Source organism: Dipodomys ordii, unplaced genomic scaffold (assembly GCF_000151885.1).
Source record: "Dipodomys ordii isolate 6190 unplaced genomic scaffold, Dord_2.0 Scaffold41, whole genome shotgun sequence".
Classification (NCBI taxonomy): domain Eukaryota; kingdom Metazoa; phylum Chordata; class Mammalia; order Rodentia; family Heteromyidae; genus Dipodomys; species Dipodomys ordii.
In genome coordinates, this window is record NW_012267257.1 from 12,862,333 (window position 1) to 12,883,063 (window position 20,731).

At 39.2% G+C, this 20,731-nt stretch overlaps 1 protein-coding gene across 1 annotated transcript in view; it reads left to right on the plus strand.

Annotated features, from left to right (window-relative positions):
* Positions 1–545: 545 nt before the first annotated feature.
* Positions 546–20,731, plus strand: part of Agxt2 (alanine--glyoxylate aminotransferase 2) — a 34,366-nt gene continuing 14,180 nt past the window's right edge. Inside the window, exons 1-8 of the mRNA XM_013018618.1 lie at positions 546–703; positions 5,618–5,703; positions 6,897–7,081; positions 7,250–7,373; positions 8,905–8,999; positions 10,537–10,630; positions 11,290–11,383; positions 20,266–20,366. Coding sequence (XP_012874072.1) covers positions 616–703; positions 5,618–5,703; positions 6,897–7,081; positions 7,250–7,373; positions 8,905–8,999; positions 10,537–10,630; positions 11,290–11,383; positions 20,266–20,366 — 867 coding nt within the window. The 5' untranslated portion in view covers positions 546–615. The remainder of the gene's footprint in view (positions 704–5,617; positions 5,704–6,896; positions 7,082–7,249; positions 7,374–8,904; positions 9,000–10,536; positions 10,631–11,289; positions 11,384–20,265; positions 20,367–20,731) is intronic.

A 20,731-nucleotide genomic window follows, 5' to 3' on the forward strand; every position in this document is an offset into this window, starting at 1 on the left:
CTGCTTTTGTTGGACTTGGGTCTCCACCCCAAATATGTTGGTTTTGTCTTTAAGAGTTACATCCTGGACTGCAAGTCTTTGAAACAGGAGTCCCATATAACAATTTGTGCTATCTATTTTCTTCTGTGGATCTCCCACTGACATACTTCATTTCTCATTTCATTTCTCATCTTCTCATCTCCTTCCAACAAACCCTGAGCTTTCTCTCACACAATATGGCCCTCCTGTAGCAGGAAGCTCACTGGGATGAGATCCAGATGTAATTACAAGACTAACAAAACTATTCTAAGCCCTTTGCTTTGTCTACCTGTCTCACCTTCCTCTCCTCTTTCTTCCTATTCATTCCTCTTTCTCCTTTCTTCCCCTTCTATCTCCTCACTTCTTCTGTCCCTTCCACCTTTCTCTCCCCACTTTAGGGAACTGCTGTAAACAATGACAGGCCACTCTGGGGTTTTCCTGAAAACATTTGCAGCCACCAATCCAGGATTCCTTTTTTAGAACCTCCTCTTCTTCCCAGTCTCAAAGTCCAGTGAGTTAGTGAACAGTTGATGCCCACTGACCTGCCTCCACTGGAATTCTCAGTGCAGTTTGCAGTCCAGGTACTGCCTGAGAAAAATGACTCTAGCCTGGAGATATTTACTGAGGACCTTGAACCTGGAGACCTCCTCTCTTAGGACCCCCAGGACACATTCCTTGCTGAACTGTGAGTGGAAATCAAGGGAACATGGGTCAGCAGAGGGAAAAGTCTAGAGGCTGAGATTTGGGCATGTGGACTTGGCTGGGGTCTTCAAGAACTGCATGTAATTCACCCAGAGCGATTCAATATCCCCCTTTCACAGCCACTATACTCTCATGCTCCTTTTTGTCCCCAAATGAAATTCGTGAGTCTGCTGTAATACAAAAAAGAAGTCAAGGGGAAGCAATGCAAAACAAAGTGTTAAACTCAGTATCTGCATGCCCTGAATCACTTTTCAAAGACATAAAATATGCTCACAAATTTCTACCAGGCCCATGGGAAATAGGATCCTCACACTCCCATTACTTTCACAAACAGACTTAGAGATGTGAAAAGGTTTTCTCCAAGCTAGGCCTAGATCCAGGAACTCCTCCATTGTTCAGACCAGTCCTCCACAGAAGGCACAAGACACAAAAGGAGCAAACAGGCACAAGACCCAAAAGGAGCAAACAGGCCAGGCAGACACTGGTAGCTTCCTAAACTATGTCCTCGGTACAGGACTTTGATCTTGTTTCCCTAAAACCCCACCTCTACCTGATTGATTTCCTTCCTACAAACAGAAGTTTAATCAGCTGTCCATCTGCACATCTGTGGTTCATAGTGGAAGTTTACGCACTGCAGGCTTTACACAAGTGTGGGGGCCGCTTTTCCATTCTCCATCGTGGTCATCTGTCTTCGTATTTGGCTTAACTTTCCTTTTTCTCTCTCCTCCAGTCCTCTCCTATTTACCACTTCCTCCATTCCACTGAATGTTATGAAATTCAATGGATGTTTGATTAAGAGGTAACATGAAAGAAAAATATACATTAGCAATACATGAAAAAGAACAAATCAAAGAAAGCAACAGAAAATAAAATAGATTGTGGTCCAGGAAATGACTTTAAGTGGCGTCACAATCCTTCCTACAGTAATATCTATATCTATATATAATAAAGTATTACTATATATAAACTATTTATCCTAGCCTTTGTTTTGGGGGTAGTAGGGGTTGAACTCAGGGCTTTACCACTGCTAAGCAAGTACTCTACACTGGAGCTATGCCTCCATTTTACATTGGTTACTTCCCAGACAGCGTTTTGCTTTATGCCTGGGCTGGTTTGGGGTGTGGACCTGTTATTTGTGCTTCCTCATGTTGCTGAAGATGATAGGTGCTCACCAATCATTGTGCTTTCTCCATTTCTGGGATAACAGATGCATGCCACAACACAGGGCTGAGATGGAGTATTGGATGCCATTGGTTTTTGCTCAGGCTGGGCCTTGAACTGTAATCCCCCTATCTCCACCTCTCAAGTAGCTAGGATTGCAGGGTTGAGCCACTAGGTCTGGCTCAGCTTTGCCTATCTTGATATGTACAACAACTCTCAACTATAGCTGTAGATGAAATTATAGATGAAATTTGTTTTTAGTATAAAGGGTGGGAACTATTTTAATGATTCCTTCTTTCTTTTTTTAAAATTTATTTATTGTTTTTGTAGATGTGACGTACAGAGGGGTTACAGTTACATAAGTGAGATAAAGAGTACATTTCTTTTTGAACAATGCCACTCCTTCCCTCACTCTCTCCCAGGTTTTCCCTTCCATTCCCATCCAGGAGTTGTATGGTTCATTTTCAACATAGTGTCTAATGAGTACCACTACTGCCTTTGTTCACCCTTTTTCCCACCATTTCTGTGTCTCCCCTTACCTCCTCAAAGACAGATAAATGAACAAACAAGACAAAATGAAATGAAAACAAAAAGAGCAGCAAAGAATTTTTTTAAATCTCTTGTTTCCATTTCCCGGAGTTCATTTTGATACATATTATTTTATATGGTCAGATGCACACAGTGATTGCACCTATGTGATCCTCTCCTGAGAATATCTTCCTTCATCTCACTGTGTAAATGCCTAGAGACCTATAGAGTTTATCATGCTATGTGTGTTATTTTTTCTTTTACCATCCAGTGTGTTTACTTATAGACTTATAGTCACATTCTAGTTACCACAGATGAGTATTTCATAATATATTTTATTTTAAAGGATGAGAAAACTCTTGATAAAAATTCCCTCTCAATTGAAAACTGCTTATAGATGTTAGAAAATCTTTTATCATTATAAAATAATGTCCCTGAGAACTCCCAAAGAGATACAAATATTGGTTTCTTTCACTTAACCTACCAAATAGCTTTTCCCTAGTTAATATTATAATTTGGAGAAAAGAAAACAAAATTTAAGTGATTTCTCTGCTGCAAAACTGAGAATAAGGCAGCTGGGAAATTAAATCCATTTACCGTACTTGACATTTATTATGTGAAGGTGCTGTTCTTCAAATTGAAATTGTTTTAATTTCTTTACTTGTTCATGGGCAATGAAGGAGAAACTGGTGAACTGGATGAAAATCAGTAGGTATCATCTGCATTTAGTCAAACAAGGCGACATCAGATTAGGTACAACAATAAAAAAGAAATACAAAAACACCAACTCAAAAACACTTAAATTCAACACCATTAATTCACAACTAGGCTATCCCTTCTCCTACCCCCACACCCCATACACACACAAGCACATGTTAATGACACAGTTTCCAAGAAGCCAATCAAAGCTCTACTGACCCTCAACTCACAGCATCCTTAACACATAGGCTAGTTAAAATAAAGAATAAATGCAACTATCTATATATACTTTGATTTCAATTTGTTTATGACAAATAAGGAAAACAAAACATTATCATTTATTCTTATCTATCAATTGTCTTTATTATTATGATAATTTTAGGATTTTGTTTATCTAGATAGCTGGTGTAATAAGAAAGAGGTTTTCAGGTATTAAGATATGTGTTTCACTTAGTGATGAAATCTTTCTGTACTACATGTTTGTTTAATATGTGTCTCTATTCTTTCCTCTCTTCTTCCTTTCTTCCATCTTTCTTTTAAGTAGGATTTTATGCTTTTCCGTTTGTTGAATTAATCAATGAATGAATGCCTGGATGAATGAAAGAATTTGCTTCAACTGTTTAAAGTTTAGGCTTTTTATCAAGCTTTCCTGTTGAACTTACTTCCCTCTCTAGCCTACTCTCATAATTCCCAAAGCATTGGAAAAAATAGAGTTTACAGCCTCCCCAATGGGTAATTCAATATTCAGGTCGAAAAATAAGACTGATAGAGTAAATGGATTTTAAATTCTCAGAAATGTTGGGGTTTTTTTCCTAAATCTATCTCAAAAGACTAATGTGGAGGGACCCAGTGAAAAGCTTTAGATAAAGTGGAATTCTCAGAAAACTTAAGCTATCACATTTTTTTGTCATTTCTGTGCATGAAGAGCTCAAAGCTACTTTCTTTTAAAGTAAGAACAAATTAATGACATTAATGATTATTTAGGACAGAAAAGTAAATGGGACCCCTTTGAAAGAAATATATTCAGACCTATTAGTGTCCAGCTTCATTTAGAAACCCAATTGTTCGTTGAGTGTCTCAGGACCATGACTTCATAGCCACACAGAACACCGACATGATCATCCTTGCCTTCATGCTGAATAAGAAGTGACACTTCCTCAGCTCTTTCCACCTGTAAATCATCACAATACTGACTTTAAATCTTTCAAAGCAGAGAGCATTTTTTTCCAGATATTCCCTCATTCCATGTTTCCATGTCCCAGACGGGTAAAAGTCTGTGCTGGCAGGGTGATGGTGGTAATGAATGACAGAAAAGAATGTTGGGCTCATTCTTGTTCTTCAGATACTTAACTTGATGAGCTTAAATAATTAATTTACCACTCTAGGCATATCTATCAAATGACTGTTTTGACATCCCTCCCCAAAGTTTAAAATCTTTCTTAGGTTGAAATATTTAATGATTTTTTTTCTGACTTAGCTTTCTCCTTTCCCAATGGTCTTATGGATGACAGCCCATTGGGGCTGGGAAAGATCACTTCCAAATCTGTTTGCAGGTATTAATTCAGTATGCTGCCTGACATTTATCTAATGACATTAGCGAATGAATAGTCATCACTGAAAGAATTGCCAACAGCCATCAGTTGCACATCTGTTAAGACGCAGTGGCATCAGCTTGGGACATACACTATGATTCAGGCACTCAGCAGCTCAGAGCCTCGAAGGCACCCTGATGACAAATTGGAAGAACTCCTGTCACATATTGGGCTGGAAAAAGTTGTGCTTCATTCAGAGGATCACAGTCCATGTGGGTTCGATCAAAAGGCAGTAGAGAGGGTTGTAGTAGGAAAAGCCCTAACTTCCCCCAGCATCCTCCATGCTTCTATGAACTATTTCAGGGAAAACTATCTTTGTTTTCTTTCATGTAAAAAAAAAAAACTTCATGATTAAGAAACCTATTTTCAAATTCAAATAAAAAAAATTAAGTTGTGATCTAAGGATCATAATTTAAATCCAGCCTAGGCATATATATACTAGAGACATATCTCTAATTTACCAGGAAAAAAAAAACTGGAAGTGGAAGTGTAGCTCAAATGGTAGAAATCCAGCCTTGAGTACAAAAAGCCAAGGAAGAACTCAAGCCCCAGAGTTCAAGCCCTAGTCCTGTTACAGGAGGAAGGAAGGATGGAAGGAAGGATGGAAGGAAGGATGGAGGGAGGGAGGAAGGAAGGAAGGAAGGAAGGAAGGAAGGAAGGAAGGAGGAAGGAAGGAAGGAAGGAAGGAAAGAAGGAACAGAGGGAGGAAAGGAAGGAGGGAGGAAAGGGGGAAGGGGAGGAGGGGGAAGGAGGAAAGGAGAAGGGGAAAAGGGGAAAGAGGAAAGGGGAAAGAAAAGGGAAAAGAGAAAGGAAAAGAAGAGAAGAAAAGAAAAGAAACTAAGAAACAAAATTGCCTAAGGGCCTTGGTTCAGGTAACTACAGGCGATTGTCACTCGTGTCACGCTTCACTTTGGCAGGTGCCTCCTGGACTCCCACATTTAAATGCAGTTTTCATACAAAACCTAACATGCCACCATGTGACTTCTCACCCGAAAAATACCAGGTAGGACTCCAGGCTTCAGGGAAACCCCAAAAGTTGGTTCCCCTGAGGCAATCACAATTAGTTGTTTTCTCAAGAAGGACCCACAAAAGGTCTTACTAGACGTGAAGCTGTCCCACCCCAGATAATCTGTCCTTTAAGTCATTGGGAACATCTGAAACCTTCCTACACCATTTACTACCTGAGTAGGAATGGTGAGCATGCATGACAGAGACTGGGCGCATAAGATGTACACACGCGCTGTATGCATTGCAGGAATTTCACACCTGTGATGACACACATTTACATTTCTATGTACTTACAAAATGTATACTCTGATTATCCCGAGTCTTCTACCAAAAGTCATAAAATTAGCTTTGTGCTGTCAGAATAAAATGATTAAATTCACTCTTTTTCTCTCAGACACGGGGGGGAGGGTGGAGAGAAAAGAAGAGAAACATGAGAGAAAAGTTTTATGACTGAGACCAGGTGGCTCATGAGAGAGCTCTTTCCCAGAATGCCTAAGGTTCTGGATTCAAATTCCAGCAATATTTTAAAAAATGAGCAGCACCAATTAGTTTATTTTTATTTAAAAAAAAAAGAAACTAGGAAGTAACACTGGTGGCTCAAAGTGGTAGAGTACTAACCTTGAGTGCAAAAGTTCAGGCACAATGCTCTGGCCCTGAGTTCAAACCCCCCAACTGACAAATAAATGAATAAATAAAACTAAAGCAACAAGAATGGCATTCATTTAGACATTTACTTCCAAAGGTTAGTTTTCATTGCTAAGATAAATTAATTCAAACCCCAAATTTTAAGCCTCCTTCCTATCTTCTCTAAAGAGGAGAAGACAAAGGATCACAAATAATGATTTTATTGAAGAGGAAGGTCTAAGCCAGCTATAATGGTTCACACTTAGAATACAGGCTTCTTGGGAGGTGAAAAGCAGGAGGATCAGGAGTTGAAGTCACAATTTATGCTACTTCAACTCAGAAACAAAACACAAAGTTAATTAGTTAACTTTAAAAATGTAAAAGAAGACTTCAGTTTCTTCCAGCAAAGATATTTGGTAAATAATTCCACCTGTGAGCCCCCACAGGGAACAGGCCTGTGTACAGATCACTAGAGAGACTAGGCACTCATATAGCAACCTGTGATTGAGCTTGTAGGGATCATGGAGCTAGGGAAAAGAGATTTTTAATCCTGTCTCTCTGTAGTCCCTGGCCTACAACCATGTCCTGGAGATCAAAAAGCAGCATCTTTCTCCTGTGGCAACGGCATATTTCCAGAAGCCCTTGCTGCTTCATCAAGGCCACATGGAGTGGCTCTTTGACTCAGAGGGAAACAGATACCTGGATTTCTTCTCTGGGATTGTCACTATCAGTGTTGGTCACTGTCACCCGTGAGTATCCTTAAGATTCGAGGGATGGGGAAGGGGTGTTCACTTCACAAGAATATGTGGAAAATAATCACCTTGGTGACGCAGAACCGTGTTTGGGCTCAGTGCCTAGTATGTGTGCAGAGGGACAGGCTGCTGGCAGTGGGTAACTCTGATCTTCTGTTTATCCAGAACAGTAAATGCAGCGGCCCAAAAGCAGCTTGGCCGCCTGTGGCACACCAGTTCTGTCTTTCTCCACCCTCCAATGTGTGAATATGCAGAAAAACTCGCAGCACTTCTTCCCGAGCCTCTTAAGGTATAATGCTCCCAGCCAAAGTGATAGGAGTCTCATGATCCCAAGTGTTCTGCCCAAGGAAGCAGTGAAGAGAGCAGGGAATTTAGTCTATCCTGAGCTATCTGCTAATAAATAGAGTAAATAGACTCAAGCAGGGGGAAGAAATTCATGAAATGCTAGTGAAAGAAATTAATGTTCACTTTTGTCCATTCTGTGTCTCTGTCTCTCCCTGGTTGCTCTTCTTACCCCATCTTTGCAGAAATTACTTCCTAGGAGCCCCAGAATGCCCAACATGGTCATTTATAACCTAAAAAGATTTTCTTCTCTTTGTTCTTATAGCTCTTCAAAAGTATTTATATATCTTCTACAAAAGTATTTATATATCTTCTCTTGCAAAGAATGGAGTCATTCTTTATCAGTTGATATATAATGCATTTAGATAATAGTGCATCTGAAATGAAGGAATTTTTAAACTGAATTGAGATGTAAAGATATTGGCCAAGGTTTGCATGTAGGTATTAAATGAGTTAATACGTAGGGAAGATCTAGAATAGAACCCTGTACCTGGTTTTAGTTATTTTTAATTAAATTATCTAGAAACACCATTTCCTCTTTTATCTACAAAGGACAAAACAACTTGGAATCACTATAACTTGCAATCATATTCAGATGATCAGAGAAGAGTAAACGCATAGCAGTTTATCCAAGTCACCAGTGGATACTTACTAGTCTCTGACTCTGGACAATGCAGTTCCCTTGGTCCTTCCCATTCATTTATCTGGGCTGTGCTGAAATTTTGTTTATTTGTTCATTTGATTTTTTAGCATTCATACTACACAGCAGTCAGGCAGTGACAACCCCTGGGATTGTAGCCCCAGGAGTCCTGCCTGATTCCAAGCCTTCAGAATCAGGTAGAACTGGATAGGTTCAGAAGCCAAGAAACCTTATACTCAGACACCCTCAATCAGCCAATCTCCCCATCTTAGCACCTGACAGATCAATAAATACAGCCAATAAAAGTCCAGAACCTTGCACAGCTGTAACAACATCTAAACCACTCATAATTATATTAGAATATATTAATTGAACAAAAGAATAGGTTTTGCTGTGATTTTGTCATAGTTGTATAATGTACTTCTGTTTCATTCAAGTTACATTGTTCTTTTTGGCTCTCTCCTATTTCCTGCTGGTCCCTTCCTCTTCCCGACTAGTCATCCTTCTATATTCATGATGCTGTTTTTGTGTGTTAAATCTAGATTCTACATGTGAGAGAAAGCATATTTGTTTTTTTGAGTCCGGTTTATTTTTCTCACCCTGATGAAACCCATTTCTATTCATTTTCCTGAAAATTATTATTTCATTCTTCTTTCAATCTGGACTTTACTATCCTTGTTTTTCTCTCACTTAGTAGCTGTTCAATAAAGGCTGTAGAATTAATATAGTGGCTAGATTAGGCCACCCAGACTGATTTGACAGAGGCTGAGATGCTGTCTTTAGCATTTCTAATAGGGGACTATTAAAGTATGAAGTCACGTATCTATTTTCTCCTTAGGTCATTTTTTTGGTGAACAGTGGCTCAGAAGCCAATGATTTGGCCATGATGATGGCCAGAGCACACACAAATAATTCAGACATCATTTCTTTCAGGTAACTATATCTTCTCAAATATTCAATTCTTCATAACATTGATTTGCCCTAATAATAAATGCTGACATCCCAATATTAAATGTACACCTTTAGATTGTAGCATGACCAAGGAGAGGTGTTTGCTCAGGGACATTTTTCCCATTTTAGATTTTAGAGTATATTTAATCAAGTGAATATGATAGATCAGGTATCCTTAGCCAAATTGGTCTTATAAACCCTAGATGGCTATATGAGCATTAAAACTAAAACTAAGAATTTTGTTCACAGCTTTTCACCTTAGTACATTTAAACAGACTCTTAGAAGATTCACCAAAAAGGCAGAAATAGTGATAGTGAAAGTCAATAGTCCCCTTTCAAGCTGTCTTGGCATAATTTCTGTCGAGATTCCAAAATTCGATATGGTCTTTACTTCCTCATATGCAATACTATGCATTTCATATAAGATGCATATGTAGTGATCACAAGCCAGTGGTAACACTTGCTACCAAAATATAGCAATTAAGCTTTGTGATTGTTAGTGAAATAAAAAAAACCGGTATATGCATATCTAGGTAAGTTTGGTCTATATTGAGCAGTCCTGGTACTATCCTCTTGGATAGTGTTAAATCCTCATTCAAGGGTGATTGGGGGGGATGTTGAAATTTAATAGGATGATTTATATTAAATATGAATGCTTAAATATAACATTAAATATGAGTGCTTTAGATATGCCAAGTAAGGTAGTTTATGAAGGCTCATAAAGATATTTCCCTAAAAATATTGAATAAATGGCTTCATCACAGGAACAAATATTTCTCACTCGCTGACTACTTTGACAACTAGCATGCATTGGCAATGCAATTCTGATGTGATGCTAAAAGGTGAGTCTAATTATTTTAGCATGATGGAATATGGAAAATCCTAAAGTCAGAATCCTTGGTCAAAAGATATCCAAAAAGATTCTTTTTTTAATCCTTGGAAATGGTGCTGTAGATCAAGTGGTAGAGTGCTAGCCTTGAGCAAAAGAGCTCAGGGACAGTGCGCAGACCCTGAATTCAAGCCCCATGACCAATCAAGAAAACACAAAAAGAAAATCCTTTTACGTTGGGCGCTGGTGGCTCACAACTGTAATCATAGCTACTCCGGAGACAGATCTGAGAATCATGGTCCCAAGTCAGCCCAGGCAGAAAAGCCCATGAGATTCTTATCTCCAATTAATCACAGAAACAGCCAGAAGAAGTGTGGCTCAAGTTAGCAGAATGCTAGCCTGGAGCAAAAGAAGCTTAGAGGACAGCTCCCAGGTTTAGATTTCAAGCCCTAGGATCAGCCTCTCTCCCCCACCCCAGCTAAAAAAAATCCTTTCACAATTTCAAATCTATGATATCAGTTAAGTATATTCATATGGCATAGGTTTGAAGAGTTCTACCAAGTCTTCAGAATTGAATATTCATGTGGTTCTATTTCATCTTCAGAGCCTTCATAGACTTGTGTTCTATTCAAGCCAGTTGTCAAAGGGAAATGAACTTGATCCTAACCTCCCACTGTCTTCTCTCTGCAGAGGAGCCTACCATGGCTGTAGTCCTTACACACTGGGCTTGACAAACGTAGGACTCTACAAGACGGCCCTCCCCAGTGGCATGAGTTGCCAGTCCGTGAGTTCTATAGTTATTCTCTTGTTTCTCTAAGGATTTCTGAGTATGTGGGATAATTGTTCATATTTCCCTATATTAGAATTAGAAGCTTGTCACACTTAGAATTAGAAGCTTGTCAGAAACCACAAATCAAGTTGACTAACTTAAACTGATGCCCTTTGGGAACAAATATTTCTTAGAAAGGCCTTTTGAGTCTGAGCAATAGTTAATGATAGAGTTTCACATTTTATTTTGCTTGTAAGTCCAGTCAAGTACACTAGCGGCTCTAAGAACACTGAGTACACAGAATTTCCCTAGACTCATCCCTGCCTTCACCTCCACTCTCACATGCTGGACCTCTCTTTTGTTCAGCATCAAAATCAGATAGTCAGTTATCCTTATTCTTTCAGATGCCCTTGTCCACCAAACCCTTGGGAAAGTTGCTTTGAGGCAAAAATTGAAATCATTTTTCTTTGTAGAGTGCCCATACAAGTTTTGATTTCTAAGAAGAAATAGCTCCTTGAAGCAGATTAGGTTTTTCATCCTTAGTGAGGGAGGAGTGAAGAGGGAATCTCAATATCAAATTAAGAAGCCCTCTTGCCTTGATTGCCACCATATGCTCCCCCAAATTGACTATCTGGTGCTCATGTGTTGCCCAATTCTTCTTTCGTCATTTGCAGACAATGTGCCCAGATGTTTTCCGTGGCCCCTGGGGCGGAAGTCACTGTCGAGATTCTCCTGTGCAAACAATTAGGAAATGCAGCTGTGCACCAGGTCCAACTGGGTGGGGGGAAGGGAGGGAGTGGAAGGTCAGGAGGGGTAAGGCATTTTGAGAAGGGTTACATTTAGAAAAATGGAGGAAGCAAATGCCAACAGGGAAACAAAAAGATCAGGTGACCCCTTGTTGAATCCTACCTGTGCCTACCCTTCCTTTACCATCAGCACGCCCATCTGGGTATGGAGGGAGGGTTTCATAGACACATGCTATCAGATATTAGCCTTCAACCTAGCTATCATGTAGCTAGGTTCTTAAGTAAAGGTGGTCTATTAGTTCTCTTAACAGTAGGTCTGCTACCAATACTCCTTCAACTCTTCAATGAAATTGAAAGAGAAAGTTCACTACTGAACTCATTCTATGAAGCCATAATAACCCTCATCCCAAAACCAGGCAGGGACTCATCAAAGAAAGAGAACTGTAGACCCATTTCTTTGATGAACATTGATGGAAAACTTCTCAACAAAATTTTGGCCAATCGACTTCAACAATTCATCCTGCTAGAAACTTTAAAAGAAAACAACGTGATAAGATTATTTACCAGCTCCCAATGGGAGAAAGGAGGAAGGGAAAGGAGCTTGAAGGGTGTCTGTTCAAGGTTTTGGTAGTATTTTACATCCCTGTCTGTTTTTGTTGTGTGTGCTTTGCTTGAATTGCTATTGAACCAAGGCCTGTGCTCTTACTTGGCATTTTCATTCAAGGCTGACACTCTACCACTTGAACCACACTTCCATGCCCTGTTCAAGGTCTTGGTCCAGGTGTAAGGGCACTTCTGGACCCCACTAAGTCCATCAATGGGGTATCAGAGTCCCTGTCTTAATGTTCCCATCAAAATAGGAAAGGGTTGTCTTATACCACCCCATATCTTGAGTTGTAAGAAAGAAAATGCACGAAAGAGATTTTACTCTAAGTCTTTAGACAAGCATTAAAATGGCCCAGTGTTCATTTCTGCTTAAAGAAATATTATTTGCTCTTCTGGACAACAGAGTAAGAATCCACAGAAGCACCAATCCCTTGGAAGTTGAGTGTCATAAATTCTCTACCCTATCACTGAGAACAAGTATGTCTGCTGGGTACACAATGCTCAGGTCAAGATAGTAAAAGTAGAACACAGCATATTTTCTTCTGTAGTCAGACAAGCTAATATCTTTAAATTGACCATCTGGCCTAATGGCTGTGGCTTTGAAATTTGGGGCAGGGTGCCCAATTTTGGCATTTCCTGAAAACATCTTGTGAGCAGCAATGCCAACCTAGAAATCTTCAAAGAAAACATATCAGCCAGGCAGCAAGAAGAAGCCAATGGAATACTTTTTCCAGTCTCCAAGCTCAAGTCATGAAGTTCTCTAGACTGCTGACATGTCCTGAAAAACTTTTAAAGGCAATCTTAAAAGAAAAACGTCTATTGAAAATCACATTTTATTTATATTCTCCATTCTTCCTCCCATGAAGGATAAGAGGCATAGAAACTTCATCATCTGCTGCTTATTTTGTCCTCAAAGTCTGCCCTAGATTTGTCATTGCAGTACAGGGCCTTCTGAATAACTGAGCCTAAGTAATTCTTGTGGAAAGGACTGACTGACCCACTGAAAGGTCTTTAATGGAACAAGATGAGTCACCAGATTCTGAGCAAGAACACAAGATGGAAGTAAGAAAAAAAAAATCAGCCTTAAAAGGAAGAAGAATCATAGATACGTACAAAGTCCTTAGGGATAATTGCGAAATGGAAGTAGGAGAATAAAAGAAAGAGCACTAAAGACAAGATGGCCTGGTAACTACTTGAGGAAGTTTAAAGCTATCATTCAAAGTTTCCACTTTAAAGATGAGGTAACCAGAGTTCATATGTAGGCAGCAAGAGTGCTACGAATTGATCCCAGGTCTTCCAACCAAAAAGCCGGTGCCATCCTCATTCACACTGATGTACCAGCGAGATGAATCCAAGCTGCAAGTCATCCCTGCTCTGCCAGCCATGAATAAGGAGATACCTAACATCATGGTATCTAGATGAAACTCCCAGCACTGCCATAGCTCACGCAGCGGCAAAAGCTCCAACTGTTGCTTCCTTTTTCTCCTTTGTGAAAGAGAGATAGTAATCTCTATGCCTCTTCCTTATCACAGCACTTATGACAGGAGGGAGCTGAAATTTAACTTTGCATTTGACTTGGCTAGGTATATATATTGTGTGTGGGGGGGGGAGTAATCAAGAACTACATCTGTTTGATGCCCCTCATATTCCTTAGTCTATCTGCACAGCCACAGGCACATTTTAATAGACTGAAGCACTCAGAGATGGTTAACTCTTGAATAGACAGTCATAGAAAACACCTTCTTGAATAGGAATCCAATTGCTCAGGAAATAAGAGCAAGAATTCCATGACTACTCTATGTCCCCATCTCTCTGCATCTTCTCTGCCTCTTCCTTCTTTGAAATCTTCTCTTCTTTAGTCCATCTTGAAAATAACCAGAAACTTGCTAAACATACCCTAATCAGTGGTCTTTGTTTTAGCTGAAGTCAAATGTTTCCTTAACTCTTATTACCATCAAGCAATAAGATGGCTATCATACATTTGAACAATACTAGAACACAAAAATGCATCCCAGCCTCCTCCACTGCTTTTAGGATGATGTAAGTGTTGGTTCTTTGTTACTGTTGAATTGCTGTATTTCCAGATGTATCCCAATATGTCAAGTACTTTCAGTACAGAGAGTTCCAGTTCTCAATTCCTCTGTGAGTCCACAGTATGCACATAGGTATGAACCATGATACAGATCTTTTCATTTCAGAATGATGTCACCAAATTTCATCTTAGTAGGAGACAATTCTTAGCCTAATATTGACATTTTATGCATTACCTTACGCTATCTGCCATCCCCAGAATTCTCCTCCCTGCAGAGTTTCATTCCAAGTTGTCACTTGCTGATTTCAGGATGAAATTAACCTCTCGTCACCCACTACCCACTCAAGGTTCCAAATGACAATTGGTGTCGTTTTTCTCTATTTGAATGAAAAGTTTTCTTCTGCTTAAAAATTGTTGGTTTCATCTTCATTTTTCACTCTGGCTTAACTCTTTCTGTACCACTGAAGTAAAACAGCCTCTTAGAGTCACCCTGTTGTATCATCCAATAGAGCACCTGCATCCTTTGGTCGTTGTCATGGAGATACTAGATGCAGAGGCAGCCTGACCTGGAGTTTCAGCAATGAGCCCATAAAGTGTGAAATAGAAACAAAAATAGATGATCCTCTCATCACTAAACATGTCAGGAGATGTGAGGTACAAATCTTTAAAATCAAGAAAAGGTTCAAATAAAACTTCTCTTTGCTATGGTTTCTCAAGTTTAAGCCTTTGATATTGATTTTTGCTCTATTCTTTTATTTAACTAGTCACAAAGGGCTCATTGAGTCTCAAAAGTACAGTTTTTCTATACATATGTTTGGCCACTTCTTTTTTTGTCATCCAATGCTGTTTTCTCTTCTTTTCCTTACAGACATAGGAAATTTCACTCTCTAAAATAAAATATGTATGTCTTCTTTCCATCAAAATGCCATCCAAAGCATGTCATCCAGAGCACATACTGTCCTCATTTTGTCTCCTTTCCATTGTTTCCTTCCTTGTGTCCCCACCTCTAACTTCCAACTACCTAGATAGGTACCAGGAGGTTCTGTCAATTGAGCTTTCTCTAATATCACACGTATTTGGAATCAAGTAGTATTGTTTCCACTCTTTAAAGCAGAGGTAGAATACAAGATGTATCTGTGCTTCATTTTTTTGGGGGGGGGATCCGGTCGTGGGGCCTGAACTCTGGGCCTGGGCGCTGTCCCTCAGCTCTTCAGCTCAAGGCTAGCGCTCTACCACTTGAGCCACAGTGCCACTTCCGGCTTTTTTTCTTTTTTGCTCATGTGGGGCTGAGGAATCGAACCCAGGGCCTCAGGCATGCAAGGCAAGCGCTCTACCACTGAGCCACCTTCCCAGCCGCCTGTGCTTCATTTTTGATGGTGGTTGCTGATGGTTTCTCTTCTGCATCTCTGCTCTCATCCACAGCAGACTGCATCCATGCCTCTCAGCAAGCAATGGCATGTGTGACTCCTTCTCACACCCAAACTGCTTGCATGTCACAGGAGCTAGGGCCTCGCATCCCATCCACATCTCCCCTTGCATTCCTTCTGCTGGTCAAGGATGTGGGCTTATGTCCAGAGATGTTGTGATGCTGTTAAGAACCAAATGACAAGTGTGGATACGATTGCTGAAGGCTTAGTCATGGCACATGTAATTGAACTGGTCAGTCCTTAGGTATTCCAGACAAAAAGGTTTCCTCTCTTTTTTCTTTCCTGTTTCCTTGTTGTTTCTCAACTTCTGGGGTGACACAGAGATGGAAGTTTCTGTAGCCTGGGCAATCTTTCCTCTCCATGCCTGTCCCCCTTCCCACCCACAGAACTGTACACTAGTCCCCTGTGTGCTAATGGTATAGCTGAAGATACATCACCATTGGCAGAGGTGTGGGTAAAAGAAGAACCATAAATACATTAAATGATTCATGTAGGAAAGTAAGAATTCTCAGAAACCCATGCAAATAATAATACATTTATTATTATATAATAAATGAATAATAATTAATTGTTAAAAGTGTGACATTTTAAAGGCTGTATGACATTTAAACTTTATCCAACTAAGCTGAAGCTCATTTTAAACCTTTTTATATAGCCCATTTTTCTCTCATGCTATGCAGAGCATAGGAAAGACTCTTGAATACGTAGGCATAGGAAGCATCTTCCTGAATAGGAATCCATTTGCTCAGGAAATAAGAGCAAGAACTGAAAAATTGAATTGCATGCCAAAGGAAACAATTGCCACAATGAAGTGACAGCCCACAGAATGGTAGAAAAATCTTTGCAAGCTATTCATTGGATAAAGAACTGTTAACCAGAATATAAAAAGAGCTGAAAAAAATTAAACACCAAAAGAGAAATAACTCAATTACTAAGTGACCAAATGAACAGTTTGGACAGTTTTTTTAAAGTACATATGACCAAAAAAGTCCATGAAGAAATGTTCGATATCCTTAGCAACACTATTCACAATAGACACCAACTATGAAGTCAGCCTTACATGCCTATCAACCAATGAATAGAAAACATGACATATATGTGCTGGAGTACACTACTTACAAATGTTATAAATCTGGAAGGGAGATGGTGTATCATTCAGTTATATAAAACAATGAAATTTTGTTTGTAGGAAATATCGAAACTGTAGAGCATCATATTCAGCTAAATGAGCCAAATTCACAAAGACAAATATTGCGTGTTTTTCTCTTGTGGAATCTAGACCAAAGAAATAGTTTTTAAAGAGTAGCCAGCAGAAAGAAAAAATGTGAAGAAAATAGGATAATAAAACATTAAGTATGAGAGAGATAAATGATATGCATACATGGAAATGCAACAAATGAAAAACTCCTTTGTAAAAAGTAAATTGAATTCAACAACAAAGAATGGGTAAAGCATAAACTACCTGTGTTTATACATAAACTAAGCAACAAAACATTAATGGTTGCCATCTGCTTTACCTTCTTAAAGTTTATATCAAGCTTCGAATCTAAAAATCTGGCTGAGAAAGCTTCCCATCACTATAATTGATCAAACCAACTTCTTTTAAAAATGAAAATTAACAGAGAATCTCATATTGTGGTTATAGACAGTACCAAGTAGAATGCAAGAGATGGACTAACAACTACTCATAAATCTAGATGCTGGGTAAATAAAAGATAGATTGGTAGACACCAGGAATATTCTATTTGACCAAGTATACTTGTAATTAAACTGAAACTAATAAGACTTTAGACGGTCAGATATTTTTTGATTAAGTTTTGGGGGGAAAATGGCAAAGTTATTGAAGAAAGAAAGATTTCTTTTAATTCAGAAAAACTTATAAGATAAAAGATAAAATGAGTCCTTTGTAAGGATATTTATTAGCAGTTGTGAGTTGTGCAAGGACTGTTTCAATATACCATTTCCACATGAATATATGATATTCCTCCACCAAACTCACCCTCTCCATCTCTTTTCCTCATTCCTCCTCCTGTGCTCTTAAAACAATTTCAACAGGTTTCATTGTTCTATTTGCGTATGGTACTTCAACCATATTCATCTTCATTTACCCTCTACATTGACACTGCCTCCTCTCCTTGACTCTCATCTACCCAGAGAGCCTGTTTTACTTTCCTGTGATTCATCTTTTCAGTGTACATTAACTGTACAAAGGGGCTTCCCCATAGGAATTCACATACACATATATTATAAATTAATTAACTTTATGTAGTACTCTTTTTCCCGGTGCCCTTACATTATTGTTCAGTAGCTTTCAGTGAGTTTCCTTATATATCCAGTCATAGATACTATGCAAATTGGTCCTCTTAAAAAATGAAGCCAATGTTCTCTCCCACTTACGTGAACAATACACTCCAGGAGATATTTTTAAGCTAACATATTCCTACCATTCATAACTTGCTCTAACATGCCAGTCTAAACAATCTAAACAGAGGGAAAAAAGTCCAAAGATTATTTTCTACATCCTAAACTCCTCTAGCAATGTATTGAACCAGTAACTTGCAATCGTTCAGACTGGTTTTACCTACACCACATTCCTAACTTTAAATTTTTATGGATATTTTAAATAAAGTGTAAACAAATTCCTTTTAAGTTTATTATAAAGATGCTGAACAGAGGGGTTACAGTTATAATAGTAAGGTAATGAGTACATTTCTTGTCGAGCATTGTCACCCCTCCTTTGTTTTTCTCCAACTATCCCTTCCCTCCCCACCTCCCCCACTCCCCACCCTTCCACCCCCAGAAGTTAAAGTTCATTTCCAACATAGTGTCTTTGAGTCTCATTGTTACAATGAGCCATCCTGTGTCCTTATTTCAGCATTTTGTTATTTCCCTTCCCCTCAAATTCCTTTTTTAAAAATGACCTCTCGCAAAAGGAAAGTTGGACGGCTACAGCCAGCTTTTGCCCTGAAGGTACATGTCAGTGCATCTGTTTTTATGGCTCTGTGAGTGCAGGAAAGAGAGGCCTCGGTGCACAGCCCTGGTCTATGGATTGGCTGGAAATAACAACTTGCCATACACAGGAAGTCTGCAAGGGACTTCTGCTGGGTGGGAGTGGAGGGACCTAGGAAGGCTCCACTGAAACACAGCCTGCACACTGACCATTTTGAGGCCCTGAAGTTTGCACTTTCACTATCTCAAGGTGAGAATTGGAGGAATCTTAAGCTAAAATCGCCTTATATGCCTGGAAGCTGCCCTTGCAAGTACCGCTCTGGAGAAATCTACCATGATTCAAGCCTTAAGGAATTCTCACAAGGAAATTTCCCAAGGAAAATAAACAATCTATAATCAAAAAATGGCACACAAGGAAATAAAAACTCCACAATCAGAAAAGGACCCACAAAGGCCAGGCATGGTAGTATATTCCTGTAATCCCAGGTACTTGGGAGGCACAAATTGGGAAGATTGTGGTGTAAGGCCAGCTGGGGCAAAAAGTTAGTAGGAACCCCATCTCCAAGAGAAAGAAGATAGAAAGGAAGGAAGGAAGGAAGGAGAGAGAGGAAAGAAAGAAAGAAAGAAAGAAAGAAAGAAAGAAAGAAAGAAAGAAAGAAAGAAAGAAAGAAAGAAAGAAAGAAAGAGAAAGGAAGGAAGGAAGAAGGAAAGGAAGAAAGACAGGAAAGAAGGAAGGAAGGAAGGAAGGAAGGAAGAAAGAAAGGAAGGAAGGAAGGAGATAGTAATTCACAACAGTAATTCTAGAGAGATGGTAGGATCAGAGCCATCCCTGGCCAAAAAATAAAAAAATGAGACCCCCATCTGTTAAATAACTAGTGATACTGGATGAAGAGACAGATTGCCTACTTAGCAAGCACAAGCACCTGAATTCAAACTTCAGTATGGCCAAAGAAAAATGAAAATGAAAAAGATATAAAGGAAAAAGATCAATGAGAATTTAAAATAATAGAAGTACCAAACAGACTACCAAATAGATATAGTGAATATATTTAAAGAAAATTAAATAAGCATTTGAAAACAAGAATATCTTCAATGGGTAGCTCTATCAGCAGTTGATCCCATGAAGAGAGAGTTAATGAGTTAAATAAGACAGCATCTGAATAAGAACATTTTAAGCAGTACCCAGGGAAGAAAGGCTTTCAAGTGAACCTGTTCTATGTATCAAATCAGTCACGATTTCTACCACTCATTTCTCTCTGGATTCCTTAAACATTTGCTAAATGGGCTACCACATGTCACTTCGCCTGGCCACACACTGGAGAAATGAACAAGGGACAGAAAAAGCCTGCCTTCAGCTAAGGGCAGAAGGACCTGTAGCAACTCAGGACCAAGCACCAAGAGCTACAGTGGATACACACTGTCCGGATCTAAGATGTTCCTCTTTAGACTTGAAACTGACCATAATTGTTCCATGAGCATATTTACATAAAGACAGAAATGATGTATTCTTTAAAATTGTGCATCAGCCAGGTAGCAATAAAAAAGCAAATGCAATTATTTTCAAATAGACTAAATCATTCCAACTACATTTGCATTAGCTCTACCCATTTGAGAGGATGTGTATATTTAGATGGAATTACTAACTATATGAGATTTAATGACCCTTTGGGGCATTTCTTCCCCAAATGGAAATTACTGAGGTGGTTTCTTTATGTATTTATGGCTGTCCCAACGATCCTGTAGAACATTCCCTCCTTCTAAAACAAATCAAAATGTACCATATTCTGAGGATCTCTCATTCGTCTGAATGCCATTACACATCTTCAAATGCCATGGTCTGTGTACTGTTTCCTTACGTTTGTGCATTTGTCTCTGTTATTTTTTTTGCAGACTTCTGCCAAGCTAAAGAACTGTATATTGATCAGTTCAGAGACACTTTGAACACTTCTGTAGCCAAGTCAATTGCTGGATTTTTTGCAGAGCCAATTCAAGTGGGTATATGAGTCTTAAACAGCTCTAATGTCTCTGTACAGAGGGGTTACAATTACATGAGCAAGATATGTGTACATTTCTTATCAAGCATTGTAGCCTCCTCCTTTATTTACCCTTCCCATCCCTTCCCAGCCTCCGCTGGCCCCCCACCCAATCCTCCCCCCTCCCCACCAAAGTTGTAAAGTTCGTTTTCGACATGACAACTAGTACTTCTCATTGTTGCAACAGATCCACCTGTATCCCTATTTAAACGACTTGTTTTTCCCCTTCCCCTCCACAAATTATACCAACATCAAATACAGTGAAAGCAGGGGTTATACTGTGGGGGAGGGACATACAAAGCAACAAAGAAATAATATTATAA